This window comes from Hippocampus guttulatus, chromosome 11 (genome assembly GCF_054856545.1).
Source record: "Hippocampus guttulatus isolate MCC_2025c chromosome 11, RoL_Hgut_1.0, whole genome shotgun sequence".
NCBI lineage: Eukaryota > Metazoa > Chordata > Actinopteri > Syngnathiformes > Syngnathidae > Hippocampus > Hippocampus guttulatus.
The window spans coordinates 20,512,917-20,532,116 of record NC_141271.1 but is presented as its reverse complement, the minus strand read 5'-3'; the positions used below and the strand labels follow the sequence as shown (position 1 = coordinate 20,532,116).

Genomic DNA, 19,200 nt, shown 5'->3' with positions numbered 1-19,200 from the left:
ATTTCCTGGCAACAATTTAGACCACCCCCCAGCCCCCCTTTTTTTTAAGTTTGTGGTGGGTTTCAGAGCTCACCGTGACCACATTAAGGCCGCCAGCCAGGCTTCTGCCTCACTGGAGTCTTTTGAGGGAAGTTCTCTGAATTAATCCTTTTTACATCCGACATTATAAAGTGAGGTTCTTGTCTATTTATTTCTATCATGTGATCATCTTCAGCTTTCCGGAAAACTCATTAATTAGCTCCAGTCTTCTTCAAAAAAAACAAACCAATTTTTAAATAATGATTTTAAAAAAATGACTCTCTATTTTTTTTTAAAAAAAAGTCTCGACACAATTAAATTGAATGTAAAGAACTGTTTGTTTTTTTTGCGACTCCTGAGGTGTGCCACTTGGCCACGTCACAGTCATGAAAACGCAAACGGTTTTCACACAATCGTGTCGCGAAAGGGTGTGCACACTTGTGCAACCACATCATTTAACTTTTATTTTTAGCTCCTCACCAAAAAGATCCCCCCGGCCCCCCCATTTGACTTGAACAGGTTACAGGACACTTCAAACGGTAGCGAAATTATTTCCTGGTCTTGTTTGTAATTCACCAAAACCTGCCATTTGAACACGGACGGGGAAGGGGGTGGTGGGGGGGGGGGGGGCGTTGCCCCCCGGGCCTGCTTGCCAGAGCTCCAGATGGGCCCACAGAAACCCAATGCCACACCCACACACTCCCTGACCTGGCATGGAGCTCCGTGTCTGCTGCCAGTTTGGTGTAGGCAGCATTCAGTGGCAGCTACCTCTTGTCTGCACAACTCACACACACACACACACACACATACATATTACCATTCTTACTTTAAGGTGTATTCTGATGCGAGGCTAAAACTTTTCAAAACAGTGACAGATTAGACTTCCAATGTTAAAACAGCAATTTATCACTACCTAATTATAGCTGGAGGTTGTGACCTTCATGTCAATGTGCGCGCGCACACACACACACACACACACACACACGACGAGTGCGCGCGTGTGTGCACCCAGCTGTCAGAATAATGGCAGTGGAGCAGACAAAGTAGGCTAAAACATTGTCTGCTCTGCTGGAAGACAAAAACAAGTCTGGCTCTGAGCACTCCGCCGGTCTGACGAGGCCTTAGTTAAGTGCTCGTTTGCGTTCGGGCTGGACAATTACGGGAAAAAATTAAAAAAACATCACAATCGTTTTTGATAGATATTGAAATCAGGATAATCAATACGATTATTATTCGGGAGGGGGATCTCGAGCAGGGGTGTCCAAACGTTGTCATTTGAGGGCCGCCTACAGAAAAATGGAAGGATGGAAGGGCCACTTTAAAATCCGTCAACTTTTTCAAACATGCTGAAGTCGGTCAAGGAAGCAATTCTAGATCATTTTTGTGTTGTTCATCGGCTTTCTGTTCATGGTGTTCAGGCAAATAGTTTGTGATTTTTCCAAGTTTTGGGGTGACCGACAGCCAACGATCTCCAGAATAGATCCTGCTCTGCACTTAACAGCAGCCGCATCCCATTTCCACATCCAGCGCCCCCACCCCCACTTGTTTGAACTAACCTTGTGCCCCACATCAAATGTCATTTTTGGTAGTATACAATTTTTTTTTGTCATTTCGCGGGCCGCTGAAAAATGAACGGCGGGCCGCAAATGGCCCCCGGGGCCGTAGTTTGGACACCACTCATCTCAACGATAGACGGCAAAAGTTGACGTACTGCAACCGCACCTCAGCACGCAACAAAGATTCACTGGTGTTGAAAATTCACTCATCTACCTCAAATGAGCAGTTTTGTCGCCGCCATTCCTTTCACCGGCAAAAGCTGATTTGAAATACGATTGTCTTGAGTAGTCACGGAACAAAATATGCAACTCGTATCTCAGGGCGCCGGTGCGTTCGGGTAAGATTGGCCTCCTTTTCGTCCAGGCCAGTTTTAGTGACGCTTCTTCAAATTCAAAAGCAACACTTTTTTTTTCAGTAACGCCTTTATTTTCTTGATACTTGAGTCTGTTTTTTTCGGTCATCACTTCTGTCAGCGAAGGGTCCCAATCATTTTGCCTGCGTCCATATTTTTGCACTCTTTCAAGCTTTCCTGCTCTTCTACCGGCACAGTAAAACAGGAGGGGGTGGTGCGAGCGCGCCATATGTCCCCCTAATTTGCTCCAAATGCGAACTGCCGTCACTGGCAAGCCCTCTTCTCCGCCCAAAAGGAAAATCAATGGATTTGATCAGATTTGCGTTTGGCAGGCGGACGGTCACGCAATTGACCATCTTTGTGATTTTTTTTTTTTCCCCACCCTCTGCCTTCTTTGATTTCATTCCTGTGTTATTTCCCGGAGCAGTCATCCCTACATTTTTCCCACTGGCGAGTTTGCTGTCAAATTTGATGGAAAGGATGCTTGAGCTTTCTGCTGTCCAAAGTTTTAGCGCTCCTTCTTTCTGTGCCCGAGCGGTCGCCATTCGACGATCATATTGGCCAATCTCCGTCCGTCCCGCTCGTCTGCGGGTCTTGCGGTTTCTCTTTGCGTGCAAGTGTCAGGTCAACGCGCGGGCGAGGTATATCGTCTACGTTTGACTGCGGCCGTTCCTCGGCGCTCTTTCACTTCCTCCGGCTGCTTTATGCAAGAGGTACGCTTTCGTAAAGGCTTTTAAGAGCGCGAGCGGCACCGTATGGATGGCCAGCAGTCTTCCGCGAGCCATCTACTGTATAATGGATGACCACTTCTGGCTTTAGACCTTTTGCTTTACGTTCCCAACCATTTGGCTGGCCTTGTGGACCACAGACGCCACGAGTAGCACATGCGCAGTCCAGAAAGAGGATTCCTTCCTGTCTAATGGCCCTGAGCTATATTTGAGCACTCGCCCAGTTGAGGAAACGCAAATCTGAACTCCCCTGAAATTCTTCATCACTCTGTGCTGCACAAAGCTCCTCTTAATTGCAATTTGTTCATTCCGCGAGTCCGCCCAAAGTGACAAAACACGTTCTTGTACTGTATGCGCAAAACACGCTTTTGTGCACAATTTTGCCGTTGTGCTCACGTCATTGCACGCGAGAACAAGAAAGCGCTTATGTTGGCAAAATACAAATTGATTTGCAGATGAGAAAGATGCCCGGCTCGAGTTGAACGTCACGGTTTTCGCCATTCGCTGCGTCGTCAACACACGCCTTCGACTTCCTACCGCAGCACCTACTTGGATTCTATCATCCATATGCATACTCGAGTTGAGGTGCTTCAACTCCAGTCTTCTCTCCCTCATACGACGTGACAAGCTGCGATTTGCCGCCTAATCACGGTCTTCACCTCAAAAGCTGTGCTACTTGCAGATCCAAAGCGACGCACCGCCGCCGCGTTCAGGGATCCGTTCGTCATTTCACCGGTTTACGAAACTGAATCTCACGGGCAAACCGGGCCTACTTGAAGAATCTGTTCTTCTGTGGCATTGAACGGTGGGCTTCCATTTGAAGAAGAGAAATGAAAAGCGAAGCAACGCGTTTTACCCAAAACGGAATAAATACATCAATAAATCATTTTGTATGGCGACTTCATGTGCGTTCAGCTTTGTGATTGATGGCGTATTGCCATTTCTTTTGGTAGAATGCTCTTGTCTGCTGCGCCTTTTGAGGTTGTCCTCCAAAAGAAATGGGTTCACGGAGGGCCCCGTAGGAGCGGAAGTGCTTTGGAAGAAATGGGCAGGGCGTGGGGGGGGGGATGCCGGCATCACCGCCCTGCAGCTAATGGCTCTCGCTCTATTGCAAGCTCGGCACAGACCCCGGAAGGCATTACCATGGAAGGAGAGCGTGTGAAATATGAATGAAGGGAGTTCCTCGCTCAAGAACAGGACAAAGATTTGGCCCGCTTTCAACTAAGCAGTTTTGGGCTTTTATATTCACAGACTGTATTGAAGTCCATCAGTGTGATGGACAAGGACAGGCAGTAGTTTGGCAGAGAGAGAGAGAGAGAGAGCGAGCGAGTAATTCTTTATGTTATTTGTTGCCACTCTCACATTTACTCTGAAACAAAACATCAAATCAAGACAAGGACACATTCTGTATTTGGGGAAACTCCCCCCCACCCCCCAAAAAATTAATGAATCACATCAATGTAGCAGTTTAATGTTAATGAACAAAAACGATGCAGCAACACATGTATAAACGCAATATCAGAACACAACCGCATATGCTTATTTGCTGTACTCCCCCCCACCCCCCGATACTGTAGCTGATAGGAGAAATGCATTTTTTTTTTTTTTTTTGTAATGGCCACTACAGTGAGCATCAATTATTCACAGATTTTTTCTATTCGTCGTTCCCCCGGAATTGAGGGGTCCACTGGACTCACTGGCATATTTTCTTTCTCTTCAATGAAAAACAATCAACGCGATTGCAGTTGACTGACTCACTGAGCTGTGAAAGTTTTCTCCGTTTGTGCCTGTCCTGCGTACCAAAAGGAGCCATATTGCAAAAAAACGATCATTCTTTACATTCTTTATATTCCGATATGTGTTATCTATTGGCTGGAATGGATCAATGTCATTTCCATTCATTTCAATTTCAAAACAAGCTTTGCCATACGCGTTTTGAATCATTGGTCACAGAATGAACGAATGTGTAGTTATCATCTTTGTCAAAAGATGGTTTCGTACTAAATTGATGGGTGGGGCATCCATGACAACTCTTGTTTTTCTTCTGAAATGAAGATATTTAATTTTTAAAAAGTCAAGTAGCAGCGGGACAGCATGCGAAAAAATTGGGGGGGGGGGGTTGACTAGCATGTTGCAACAAGAGTGCGTGTGTATTATAAATAACGCGAATCAATAATAAATGACACGGTAGCTCCCGTTTTTTGGAGTCCCTGTATGTAATTATTATTATTATTATTATTATTATATGTAATTATTGGGGGGACGCGGATGAAAGAAAATCCTCCCCCCGTCCTTTTTCCTTTTTGGTCTCCAAGCAGAGGAAGACAAAGATGAATTTAAGGTGTCTCAAAATCAAAGTTGACGTTTTCGACCCATTTTCACCCACGGGACGAGCTGCTAGCACGCCGGGCCCGCCGCGTTTGTGTGTACGTTACGAGGCCGATGCCGTGCATGATTTATTCATCGGTCCTGTCTGCCCGGCCGCCACGCTGCGTACTTGGAAAAGCCATGAAATCATTATGCCGCATGCATTATTGAATGCACACGCACGCATGCACGCACGCCGGCTCTCATGCAGATAACTACATGAGAGATTTATCTGGGATATGCTCACTTATCGTCTCGTCTGGTTCTCTTGCCGGCTGATGCGAGTAATGGCACAAGCCCGCCTCCAAATCTTCGGCGTCGACAAGGTGCCCTCACTTTAGGACAGGCGCGTCAAATTCATTTATGTCGTGGGCCGCATTTTAGTTTCCGTTTCCTTTGGAGGGCCGTTATGACTGAAACCAAATAAAAAAGTCAATACGAACAGTTTATTCAACTACTGTAATGAGGGGTTTGGTTACAAGAAAATGTGTCTCATATTTATTACATATGAGAATTTTACATTTTGGTCGAGATTTTAGCAAGCATCACGCAAGTTGACATGCATGATTTGCTTTCGCGGGCCACATAAAAAGGTGTGGCGGGCCAGATCTGGTCCCGGGGCCTTGAGTTTGACACCAGTGTTCATTCGCGTGGCAGCGAGGAAACCCAAATTTCACCGGTTTCCCACCGTGCCACCTCGTGGTTCCTGAGTTTTTAAATGGATACGAGAAAAAATTTAGTAACCCAGTGGGAAAAAAAAAAATGAATGAAGGTATCAAAAACTCTCCGCATGGTTTTCAAGGTGCATTGAGCTGCATCGATAATCTGCCCTGATCTTTGACCGTGTTCGAATGCTTCCCTATATGCGGCCGTTTACCCTCGCGGTCTGGCTGCTCGCTCCTCGGCCACGTGGGGTCATTGCCCTCCACCCCCCCCCCCCCCCCCCGCCGGGTCTCGTCCCTGTTCTAAAAATGAAGAGGGGCTTTGCACACGATTTGGGCTCTTATCGAGGTCATGAAGCTTAGGTAAGGCTTTGACGTCAGCGGCGCACATCGCGCTGATAACGGGCCCTTTTTTTCGATGCCAGGTGTTTGTGTGTGTGTTTACCCGTCGTAGAAAACCTTCTGACTTCAAAAATAGCTCCAAAACAGGCCGATACGCACGTTGTGCCACGACCAGATTTTTTTTTTCGCAACACCGCAAACGTGTTTGACTAATCGAAACACGTTGCGTATTTTTGGCAACTCGCGGACACATTTTCAATTACTGTATGTTGGCGGATATCTTTTTTATACTTTTTTTTTCTTGCCAGACCCACCTGCGATCGGTGAAAATCGGAGAACCCCCCCGCCCCCTGTCTTTTATCGTTTAAGACCCTGTCCCAACATTCTTTAATCATGTTGAAAAGTCATTGCACACGCGGGAAATGTCTTCAACACTCGTTCCGCTTTCAAATTGCAAAATGACAGGCACCTAGGCAGGCATCACTTCAAAACACTCACACGATGCTATAAAAATCTCCACTTTCAGTCTAAAAAAAATGTCAGGGAAAATAGACCAGTGCCATCTGTTCATTTCATATTCAAACTTCAGCGAGTTGACACACTGTGGGAGTGTAGAGACCAGGGATGGCCAACTGGCAGCGCTCGTTTTTGATTGATTTAGTGATTTATTTATTTTACATGCCCCCCCAAAAAAAAATCCTTAAGAAAACACTGAGAAGTATTCATTATATATTCCCCTTACAGAGAATGGGGGGGGAAATGTGGAAATAAATTCCTGGAAAGAGAGAGAGAGAGAGAGAGGGAGGGAGGGAGAGGAAGAGGGAGAGGGGAGGCGGGCAGGCAGTCGGTGGAGGGAGGGAGGGGAGGAGAGCGAGGCAGCTGGAGGGCAGACCCGAGCCAGTCAGCGCGTCGGTCAGGGAAAACCGAGACAGACGAGAGACACTCGGAGTGGGAAAGAGCTCTCACTCCCTTCCCACCAGGAAAACAACATTTATCTCTTGTGTGCGCGCGTTTTTTTTTTTTTTGCGGACTTCGCTTCCTAGTTTGACTTGTGATTTTTTTGGGGGGGGGGGGGGGGTGGGAGGCTCGCAGTAAACACTCTACTCCCGTTTGCCCCGCGGAAGCGCAACTGATGGGTAAGAAGATCCTCTTGTTATTGTTCCGTATGCAATGGAAGTGTGTGTGTGTGTGTGTGTGTGTGCGTGTGTGTGTGTGCGTGTGTGTGTGTGTGTTCGGAGCGCTCGCTCAACCGTTCCCGGACCTCCCGACTTGACTTGTGTGCGTTGCGCCCGAGTCAACGTGGACTTGGGGCTTCTCTTGCCACCGTCGTGTTGTTGTTCGGCGCGTTGCCGCGCTTGACTGCGATCTCACCGCCGGCCGCGTTTTCGCTGCGGTCGGGCGAGTCGCTGTGCGCGCGTGCTCATTTGCTACGTGGGCGTGCGGGGCGGCCTCGAGTCGAGTGAGCGTGTTTCTTGAATGGTCCCGGTGTCCGGAGACGCTCCTCACACGACACAACGCGCCATTCAAGTGAATGGAACAGATGGCAGAGGTCGCATCTGCGCCGCCCCCACGGGATTGTTTGTGCTCGTGTATGTTCGTTCGCGTATGTGCAAAAGTTTAGGCTGAGAATTCATCTGTCCCCTGTCTTGTTTTTCTCGGCATTTACGTAAAAACATTAATTTAAAAAAGTTGAAAAATAAGTTGAGATGTTTGCTCTCTCGCCAAGCACGGCCAATTAGTGTTGCACCGCACCTTACAGTTCTCAGGTTCGAGGGTTTCGATTCCCAGAGTTTGCATGTTCTCCCTTTCTCAAGTTACATTTTCAAAACATGCATGTTTGCTTCATTGAAGGCTCTAATACCGGTGGTGCGCAAGTGTGGTCCTCGGGAGCCCCTATCCGACCTCTTCGACATGTCCCCCTTCCTCCAACACACCTGATTCAAATGATCAGCTCACGAGTAAGCGTTACAGAAGCCCCGCTAGCGAGCTTGAGCAATCGAATCGAATGTGTTGGAGGCGGCAGACGGACAAAGACAAAACAGGCTGGCTAGGGGCTCTCCAGGACCGGACTTGGGCACCCCTGCTCGAAATGCTCCATACTGGAGGTGAGTGGCAATTGTTTGCTTTGTCTACTCACACGGTGCCGCCCGAGTGGCTGCGGCTCAGTTGGTCCAATGGGTTGTCCAGTGACCGAAGGGTCTGATGTTCGATTCCCCATTCCAACTGTCAGTGTCCTTGGGCAAGGTGCTGAACCCTAAATTACATAAGTTGTTGTTATTATTATTACCGTGACCAGCTCGTGGCCTTCCTTTCAAAATTTATGAGCTGCAAGCTGTTGGTTTGTTGTTTTTTGGGGTTGTCACGGGGCAAAATGTGAATACCGGTAAGCTTTCTGGAAAGGGGAAAAAACTCGGAGCACGATACTCGCTGCTGCACTCTCGGCTGTTCATTGAACAGTCAAACATACACGTACAAAATGAAAACACTCGCAAGGAGCATGGAGAAGACGCTAACACTTAACTAACCCAAAGTCAGAAGTACATTTATGGTCTACAGGTCCTTCCTATTTTCTGCTGATGGATGAAACCTTTGTTGGGGGCTCTTTGTTTTCCCAAAACTTTCCAGGTGGCGCTATTGAGTGAGATGGAAATGGTGTTTGCCATTTTGCTATTTGTCAAGCAGACCTGCTTCCATTTTGGGCTCATTTGGACTACCATCTAAACAGTGTGATACCCAGCCAAATGTAGAGATCTACGTTGCTTGCCAGACAAAATATTTAGGATGCCACATGCTGCATATGTGGAGAGACTGTGCAAAAAAAAGAAAAGTTAGTTTTTTTTTCTGTTTGTTTTTATCCCTTTTTTTTTTTTTTTTTGCTAGCTTGGGGGCTATATCTCATGACCAAGACTGGCGCTTTTGCGTGTACAGGGGGCAGCACCTGCTTTTCGAAATGGAAGCTATGTGACCAATATTTTTTTTCTTGTTTTTTGTTGTGTAGGCCGCCATCAACCCAAAAAGTGGTTGGCTTAGGGAAATAAATAAAGAATAAAAATAGTCAAAGAGACGGACGGCGTGTCAACAGAAGTGAAAACCTCTTCAACCTGCAGTTGATTTGTAGGATGTTGGGTGGAGTCCTCGCTTGTGACTTCTGTCTTCTGGTTATCTTTTGAGATTGACAGGCCAGCTTTAATGCGTTTTAAACATTCGGGCGAGAGCATGCAAAACACGGTCAGAAATAATTTCGTCTGATGTGAGAGCTGAGCCATTAGTGACAGACTTTGGTTTGCTGTGCCGAGTCTTATTTCTGCACACCGAGAGCAATTGTTCACAGTTTCACCATTAAAAAAAAAACAACAACAACAACATAAGCTTCTTCACTCATTATTGACCAAACCCGTCGATGAAACATAAAACTTCTGAAATCGTATGGGATGCAGATAACAGATAGGTGACTTTTCTGCCAAATGTTGCGATTGTTGGCGCTGACAATTTTCGAAGCAGATTATCGGTACTACAGCTATCACTTGATGAAATTAGCTTGTTGCCTATTCAAATTTCGGGACCGCCCCCAAAGTATAACCCCGCCCCCTGTATCAAGATCCCAAGCATGCCCCTGACAAATAAAGCGCACACGCACTGATGCGCCAGCATGTCTGGTCCTGCCACACCCTTTCTTCCCTCCTTGCCGTCCTGTTGACGGGGTGTCAAGTTTCCTCCCTCGCTGAAACGCTGCCCGCTACCAACCATGTCGCAGGCTAGCTCCGACAGTAACTGCAAGCATGTTTGCCAGCCGATTGGTCACTCGACTGCTCGGGGCGATAAGAGGCTCACCAATGGGTCGGAGATATTGACTAGCGGCGGCAGGCGGCTCCCTCCGGGTCCCGTTTCGAGCGGGAGAAACGGAATGATGCGCACGTGAATTTGATCTCGGTGTTCGGATAACAGAATTCGCGGAGGTTGAGTCTGACCGCTTCGAAATGTTTAGTGACGCTGAAGAAGGGAGCAATCATTGTCGCTTCAAATGTAAGGTGTGTAACGTGCATATTTTGGGGACCGCTGTGTGTGTGTGTGTCCGCATTGGTGACCAGTCCAGGGTGTTCTCTCACCAAGAGCAAATTGAGGTGAACTGAAGACCGCGAATTGTCCCGAAGTGTGGTTGTGCGTGTGAATGGCCGCTTGTTTAATCAGTATGTGCCCTGCGATTGACTGGCGACCAGTCCCGGGTCTAGCTCGCCTCTCTTTTTGCGGCAACCCACTTCTTCCTTGACAATCGTGCCATGTTTTTGCGGTTGAAGTGAAATGAATACAATGCAATACACTCTATCTGCGCACTCAAACCCCGATATAAGGTCGCAGTTTTTTGTTGCGGTGCGTCAGGAGGCGTGTGGGTGCGGACCTGTCCAAGGTGTACCCTGGTTCTCGCCCCAGAAGTAATCTTTTGTTCACAAAAGACTCTGAAGTGTGACTGTGGCTGCCTGTTTGTCGATGCGTGCCCTGCGATTGACTGGAGACCATTCCCAATGTGTACCTCGCTTCTCTCGCCACAAGTCAGCTGGGACATTTCGCAGCTAATCTGCCGCCCTAGAAAGGATGAACAGATCAACACGGTCGGTCGCCGTCTCAAATGGATCATCCGCGGTTTTCATCCTCAGCCGCCAATCTCATGTGCGATAAGATGACAACTCGAACCGCGCAACGTATAATGCCGCCATCGGTCTTTAATGGGGAAATAGTCATTTTCACAGCAGGCGTGACATCGGCGCATACCGCAGTGACAATCAACAACCCATCAAATTGTTCTCGCGTCTTGCAATGCGGATGAGTCAGCTGCTTGAAGGCCAACCAAAGCGACGGTACGCTCTCGTTAAAAAAAAAAAAAAAACTAACAAAAATAATGGCTTCCGATTCATTCAAATGGCACGCTGGCTAGCATCCTTGCCGTTACCATGGTGACCAACGGAGTATTTCTTATTTAGCTTTTGTCTCTGCCATGTCGGCTATTCCTCACTCCTGAGCAGCACTTCACAACAGCACACTACAAATCTGCATTGGACTCAAAAATGAAAGACACACACACACGCATGCATGCGCACGCACGCGCTGACAGTAAGCCCTGTATGCGTGTCAGCAAATCTCCGCTGCAGAACTCATGTAGGAGTGGGATTGTTTTTGCTCTCCGCTGCCATATTTCATCACTCAAGTCAAGTGCACGTCCGAGATTCTTCTTCTCCCCCCCCCCCCACCCCCCCCCTCCTCGGTTGGGTTTGTATCGGTGAATAAATGAAAGAGCCAGCGTGTTTACGGTACACGGCCGCCAGTTTAGGCTAAGATGCCAGCTAAATCAAAGAAGAGTGATATCCGCCCCACGGTCGTCACCGGCACGTTGTATCTTTCCACTTTTTGGGAGCTAATGCTCTTACACAATAAAACCAAAACAAAAAAGGCGTTCTTCCTGACGGGCGGTACGCTGCAACAGTGAGCGGCACGCCTGCCTCGCAGCCTGCAGCTCATTTCCAAACTTGGGGCTGAATTCATTTGGTCAAGTTGGGAAAATTTGGCACCTGACAGTAGATCATTTGCAGTCGTCTTTCGAAATGCTTCTTGAAAAGACCTTTTCCACAAAAATTTCAAAATTAGTCGACAAAATGTTTCGTTTTCACCTTTCACCAGAAGTTATCGTTTTCTCTTCTAACTCTTCCTTTTTTTTTCTTTTTTTTTTTTTTTGAACCAGTTGACGTGAGCGCAGCAGCCCTGCCCGCGCCGGTGCCCCCCACGGCCACAACGATCCTCCCTATGGACCTGCGGATGGTTGACCACCACCACCACCACCAACAGACCCCCTACGGTTTAGTCCCCCAGCCCCACCCTGCGCCGCCCACCTCCACCGCTTGCCCCACATCAAATGAGCCGAGCAATGGGCCGTGCATTAGTCAGTACTGTTGATCCCTGAGCCATGAGGACTCCATTTACGTGCGGTCGGAGCCTGACATTTTATTTTATTTTTTCTTGCAGGCCACCAAGAGCAGCAGCTGCAGCAGGAGCTGGTGGCTCTCAAACACAAACAGCAGCTCCAGAGGCAGTTACTCATTGCCGAGTTTCAGAGGCAGCACGAACAGCTGTCCAGGCAACACGAAGCCCAGCTTCATGATCACATCCAGGTGAGTTGACGACCGTCTACCAACCACCCCCGTCGTTCAACTTGCTGAAAAGACCTTCCCGCTGTCCTATCCTGTGCTGCGCTAACGCCAAAATAGATGTTCGGCGGCTAATTTCATTCGCTCCAACAAAATCTGCCTGTCTGCACTCTTGGCGACGCCCTGAGATTTTTACTACTTCGCAAAAGCAAACAACCGAGGTTACGTCATCTTCCCAAACTCTTGTTCAAAGGTCTTCAAGCCACGAGTGATGCAATGAATCAAAACCATGAGCTGACTAAGCAGTTGAAGCGAGAGGGGAAAGGGATCCGTGCGCAACGTCGTGGCTGACCGCTTCCTTCTTCACCGAAGCATTACGACAATCCATTTTTAAACCCTCCTGCCCCCCCCCCAAAAAAAAAAATCAAACGCAAATGGAGCGAACCTATTTTTCACTCATTATTGTCAATGTTAAGGTGACAAAATGTTGAACGGCTCTTGCAGGCTGAAGAAGAGACGGTTGAGACCGATAGTTTGGTTGACTTGAAAAGAAAAATTACAATTGGAAATTTTTGGACATGCAGCGTTTCCGACCGTGTCAAGTCATAACTTGGCTCGAGCAATTAACGATTCATCGACTAACTCGTTTGAACAGCTGTCAATATAGCTCAACTTTATGCGTTGCGTTTGTCGTGACAGCTGTCGGCAGATGTCATAGTTGTTCCCCGCACCCCCCTCCCCAACTTCATCCAAAACATAATCCTTGAATCGTTTGCGCCCCCCCCTCCCCCACCCCACCCCCTCCACGCACACACATTACGCAACTCCTTGGTTTAACCGTCGTCTCTTTCTGTCCCTCCCAACAGCACCAACAGGATTTGATGACGTTGAAACATCAGCAGGAGCTGCTGGAGCATCAGAGGAAGGTGGAGCAGCAGCGCAACGAGCAGCAGTTGGAGAAGCAGCACCGGGAACACAAGCTACTGCAGCTCAAAAACAAGGAGCGCGGCCAAGAAAGTGAGTTAGACACGACAGGCGCCGAAAGGCCACGTTTGTAGGAAGAGGATTTTTCAATCTTTTTTTTCGAAGAGTCGCACGCAGCCCATCGCTTGGGTAATACTGACTGACTGAAAATTGTTGTTGAGCCAATTTGGAAGAGCAACGAAAAAAAACTAATTGGATGCAATAGTGGTCTAAATCACCACATCTGTCACATCGAGCAAGAGTTTATGAAAGGTGATGACGAACATTCACTTAGTACCTGCATACCAACGTACAGATTGTCTGAGTCTTCTGTCACTCTCCCAAGCTCAAACGCCGGGATATTGCCGCGCCCGCAGAACACTAATCTATTCGTGATGATCTCCGTTCGTCACTCTTCCTCCCTGTGTGATATCAGGCGCGGTGGCCAGCACCGAGGTCAAGATGCGACTTCAAGAGTTTGTCCTGAACAAGAAGAAAGCCTTGGCTCAGCGAAACTTAAACCACTGTCTGTCCAACGATCCCCGCTACTGGTACGGGTGAGTGTCGGCGGCCGTTTCTGATGTACTTTGTACGTCTTGCAAATCTCCCTCATCACCCACTCGCCTTTGAGAGTCGTTTAATTTTTGTTGATGTCAGTGATTGATAGCCGAGTTTTTTTTTGTTTTTTTTTTAAAGGCCAGATTTGTGAATGTGGGTGTTTGAAAAAGGGCTTTCTTTCTTTTCTCACACGTGCTTTCCGTTTCTCAGCTTTGTGACGTCATTCCCTGCTGTTTGCGCCGTACGTTTGCCTCCTTGGCAGCCGAAAGAGATGGAGGCAAATGATGCATTTGAGTCTCATTCGCCTCAGCCCCGTTGTGACGGCTTTGTCATAACGCTGCGATTCGACCTTGCAGACGGAGACGAGCTTTCTTTCTCGCTGGCGGATTTGCGCGCATGAGTTGAGACAATCAAGTTGTATCGGCGGGGCTGCCACGGCTGTTTTCATTCAATCATTTGAATTGAAGTGTGCAGTTTTATGGAACCCAAAGAAATCAAGCCACTTTTTGTGGTTTTCTTGGAGAGTCTCTGAGGATGAATGGATGTGAAGGTGCACCTCACACATCTGATTGTTTAACATCCAGGAAAACCCAACACAGTTCGCTGGATCAAAGCTCCCCTCCCCAAGCGATGATGTCAGCATACCACCACGCAGTGCTGGGCACGTACGACTCAAAAGACGACTTCCCACTCCGCAAAACAGGTAAGGAAGAGCCATGTCTCACAGCGAACCGGGTAGGCTTCGGGACTGATTGTGGTCGCAAGCAGTGCGAGTCATTGACTTTTTCGTAATTGCCCGTAGATGTTGGCAGCAAAGTTGAGACTGGTATTCCATTGAGTTGTTTTTTTTTTTTTTATACTGTGGTCTGGAACAACACAGACATCTAACATGTACACAATGGTGAACCCATGTTCCATAAAGCACTTTATTGAGGATTTAAATGACATGAAGCTCATCAGTAGTGCTAGCTAGCATGCTAGCACGCCATGACAAACTGATCTGACGTCCGACAGATGACTCTTAGCTAGTACGACTTGCAAAAGCAAGCGCGGTCCGTACCAGGGTGCGGCCAACTTTGGAGTTTTTGGGCCCCCTTTAAAGCACTATTTTTCCTGAAAGCGACCATCAAGATTAACCCCCCCCCCCCCCCCCCAGACTTGTTTTGAGTCACGTCATTTGTTTTTTTTTCTATACGAGAAATGGAAAACAATTTGTGGCAACAATTTTCGAGTTTATTTTTAGATGTCTCGCCCATCCCTATTTTCTCGTCGTGTTTAGACAGATGCAGACAAATCTCACAGACGTCATCGATAGACTTGTCCTGTCTCAGCCTTTGCCTTTGGGAAACATCCTTGCTCTCATGTCTCACGTCTCGCTGTCTGTTAAGTCTGGTCGGGCTATTGTTACGTGATTATTTTCTCGCCATCGGCAGCTTCGCATCTTGCCGCTCCAGCTTCTCTGGATTGGCAGCCATTTGCTGTCATATGTGGTCAATTTCCCGGTCTCCTTATTTATGTTTGTATTTTGCGCTCAATGTCAGCAAAGGCGCGATTATCAGCGCCATGAATGGCACTCGACAGGAAGCGAGGAACAGAGGACGCCCCAGTTGCACGCTCCTCTGACGAACGCCGCTGTCACGCGTGACGCTTTTTTTCTTTCACCCCAACCGACCCCCAGCGGTGACCCATTTTAGCGATGTCTTTGTGAATTATAGATATGCGGGGAATTATTTTCTGTCTAGTGAGCTCAGACATGCAGCAAAAGTGCAACAGGCGCGCATTGTCCAAATTCTGTGAGAGGCTTTGCTATACTGCCTCTGAGCAAACAGAGAAGCACTTTGAATGCAGCTCCAGGAAGTCCGTCTGGCCGACATGGACGACGCAACGCCCTCGCTTGCTGTCGCACTCCCACACACGTGCGCACGCCTGACATTTCTGTCACTCATTGATGAAATGACTTCTACTGGCGCCGCTTTCGACAATCGGTCACGACAGACAAAACGGCTTCATGCTCATTTTTGCATTCTGAGGACATTCATCCAATTTCTCGACTGCTCTTTGGGTGTGAGACTTGCGCTTCGTCCTGACCTGCCTTCGCGATGGAATAGGCAGAAATGAATCCGAACGCAAACTTACCTTCGTCGCTGACCGCTTCCTTCTGCACCAAACTGTGAAATGTTGCAGTGGCCTCTCTTTTAGATTGATGAACACCCAGGCCTACTACGCTACTGCTCTTTAATGTTGGTTGTGAGAGGTTTTGAGAACCGCTTGCTGAAGGCGGACCTGTAGGACATGTACACAATGGATACAGTACCTCAGATCTTCCCGCGTTATTGTAGGCGTTTATAATGGATTCCAAAATATGCACACTGGCCCACTCATGCGTTGCTCTCTTATTGATATTTAAGTATGTATAATGTAAATGAGAACCCCCCCCCCCCCCATTTTTTTCCCCCTACCGCCCACCTCATTTGTTGACCATAATGGGCTTTGTGAACGGCCAGCAGTGGATGCCGCTCATTTGAACCATGTCGGGTCACAGGAAAGCCTGCTTAGTTTTCAGCATCAGAGGGGAAAATGTCAGTCGGCTCTTTTGTGCGCCCTTGTTTACCACTCCGACGTGCAGCCGCGAGGCCTGGCTATATTTGTCATTGTTAGCTTGAAAGAAAAGATCATATCAACGTAGAACCGCAACAAGGCGAGAACGAAGCAGAGTGGCTTCGCTCGGTCGGAGTTACTCGAAGAAATGTGCAAGAGACAAAATCCACGTTGTCCAAATCAATTGCCTTGCATACTGCTGCGGTTTCTTGGAATTGGACTGATGAGTTTCGGGCCAAACTATTGATCGGTACGCATCTTGCTGCTGCTTTTCCTCGAAAAACCCGCAGGACTCAACCCACGTGACTCGAGCAACGCAGGCGGGACTCACAGTTTTTCCAAAACGGGCAATCGGTCAATATGTTTTGTCGAATGGAAGCAATTTCCTCTCTCCTTGTTGTGGTATGAAGAGTCTGACCATCTCATCAAGGTAGAATGATAAGGTGTGAGTGTCCCCCTCATGTGTATGTACCGCAATGCACAATGTGGACTTGGCTCAAGCTCACTGTGCAGAGTGAAAATGGCGCTTGTGAGTTTTGCTTTTGATCTTGTAGAATAAGGTGGTGCGAGTGAGCTTACGGTAACAAATTGACCAAGTGCCATGTTTGGATGATCTCCATGTTGATACAAATGCAGTTGTTGTTATTCCATCAACAAAAGGACATTCGGGCAGGTGAAGGGCCAGGGAAATGTCATATCGAATGTTTTTGGGGAAGCTCATGAAGCACCGACACTCGTCTTCCATTTTGGAAACAGTCACGAAGCCGTGTTCCATAAATGACTATTCGGTAATGATATCATTCAATGCAAACAAATGACCTCCTTATGAGGCTCGGGAAGAGTATTAGCTAGCATCTTAGCCTAAACAACAAGCTCGCACAAACTGATGTGAATCTCACGTGGGTAAACAAATATTCACACGAGGTTCTGAAGTCATTGCCAGCAATAAACGCATGCTAGCAAAGACAGGCGCACTGTCATGCAAAAGTTTTTCTTAATGGCTTCATCAGCTAGCTAGAAAGCTAGCATGTCTTTTGATAGGTTCGGGGCTTGTGTTGTCACAAGTTGCAATGTTCTGTGGGGTTTTTAAGGGGCTGGCGCGATGGGCAACGCTGCTTTGAGAATGGCTCTCGGCGAATGAGTTCATTAGTGTCTGTGAATATACAGTAGTGTGAGATTCAGTCCGTCTGGAAGACGAGTTGCCGCCATTAGTAAGAGACCCATGAAGAGGCGCAATAGGAGGGCCGAGTTGAAATAACGTGGAAAATTCCATATTTGCTTCATGTGTTATTTTTAGAAAAAGAGCATTGCTGAGATTGAAAAAAAAAAAATGAAGAGGAAGGAAAGTTATGCCAAGGGCAAGGGAGAGGTGGGGAATTAGCGCGAGAGACGAATGGAGGTGAGTCAAAGCGCCAGTGTCAGCAGTAAAAGCAGTCTGGACCGCGCGCACAGACAAGAGTGGCTTTTGCGCGTGTGCACGCCGCTCTGCTTTTGCCCACTCGGCATTACCGACCGTTAAAGTCACTGTGCCCTGAGACCAACGCTCTCGTGGCGCCCACTGCCTCCTTCGACCTCCCTTTAATCCGCCACTCCGTGTTCGCTCTCCTTTTCTTTCTCCCTCCGCACTCCCATTTTGTCCGCCCTTTACTGCCAAGGATGCACAAATTGAACCTTGACTCTTTCCTGTATTTCTTGAGTCGTTTCATACAATTTGACCCGTGCAACCACTAAATTCAGGATATCGGTGCACTGCAGATTTCTGGGACTACATCTGCCAATCGGTTTCCCTTTTGTAAATGTAGCGTCATGGTAATGCGTATTTTAAAATGAGAGCGAAGTAGCTAAGCGCTACCTCATTCAACTAAAGATTTTTGGTCGCCGACCGATGTTACGAGAGCAGAGTCACTGGCCTTATTCCAAGGTGTCGGGTGCTCGACACTTGTGAAAGCTGCTGATAAAGCAAGTCTGACATCGGGTAAGGCCTCCTCGCCAACAGTTGGCGCTACACTGCGCAAATCGTCATGCGCGTCAAAAAGAAAAGAAAAGTCCTTCTCGGCAATTACCTGTCATTGTGTTCCTTGCAATTTGATGTATCAAAAGTATCGTCATTCTGTGTCGGTGTCAGCGACCGCTCAAGAGTGAAAACTCAAAAGTGAATCGGGTTGCACTTGAAGCCTGTTTAGAAAGACGGTTGAAGAAAAAGTGGCGCGCATTGCTGCCTTGGATGAGTCAAAGGAGGCCACTCTTTCTGTGAATGTCGAAGGATCTGGGAGATGCAAAGCTGCGGGGAAGAGCTTGAAGGTCAAACGTTTTTTTTAAGCGGCCCGAGTCAAGTAATTAAGCAGAAGGAAGCTGCCGGAGAAGAGAAGAAAGCTCCTTCTGTTTTGAGCTTTTCTGACAGAGGGAAAAAAAAGTCACGACTGGCCAGCATCCACCATGACAGCTGTACACTCGGGCAATGCAGAGTCTTTTTTCCTCCAGCTACCCGTACCCCGAGTCCCACACTTAACCTCAGAATAAAGACATTTCTGTCATTTGAGGGGCAACACAGTTCTCAAAGGGGGCGGGGGGGGGGGGCATTTAAAAGCACTCCCTTTTAGCTCCAAATTTGATCGGCCTTTAGACACTCTAGTTCAATCCATCCTTGGTTTCCTTCCAGCCTCCGAACCCAACCTGAAGCTTCGCTCGCGACTAAAGCAAAAGGTGACGGAGCGCCGCAGCAGCCCTCTCCTCCGCAGGAAAGACGGCGGCCCCGTCCCCACGGCCAAGAAACGCTCCCTGGATATTGCCGGTGAGTGGATTTCCAACGTAGCGGGTTTTGTTTCGCGCTCGAGTTGACTCAGCCAGAGTGGAATCAAGTCTCGCAAAGGCAGATCAAAATCGCGGACAACTGCCGATGTGAGTGCGGTGTTCACACATAG

At 47.9% G+C, this 19,200-nt stretch overlaps 1 protein-coding gene across 3 annotated transcripts in view; it reads left to right on the top strand.

Annotated features, from left to right (window-relative positions):
• The window catches only part of LOC147198593 (histone deacetylase 4-like), a 75,030-nt gene that overhangs the window by 22,860 nt on the left and 32,970 nt on the right, over window positions 1-19,200 (top strand). The window contains exons 1-7 of one of the 3 annotated variants that reach the window (XM_086123146.1): window positions 7,105-7,162; window positions 11,758-11,955; window positions 12,039-12,184; window positions 13,027-13,177; window positions 13,560-13,674; window positions 14,266-14,384; window positions 18,939-19,070. In XM_086123146.1, the coding sequence (XP_085979272.1) occupies window positions 7,159-7,162; window positions 11,758-11,955; window positions 12,039-12,184; window positions 13,027-13,177; window positions 13,560-13,674; window positions 14,266-14,384; window positions 18,939-19,070 (865 nt within the window). In that variant the 5' untranslated portion in view covers window positions 7,105-7,158. Of the gene's footprint in view, window positions 1-7,104; window positions 7,163-11,757; window positions 11,956-12,038; window positions 12,185-13,026; window positions 13,178-13,559; window positions 13,681-14,265; window positions 14,385-18,938; window positions 19,071-19,200 lie in introns of those variants that run through there. The other 2 variants (XM_086123145.1, XM_086123147.1) reach the window with 2 other exon arrangements.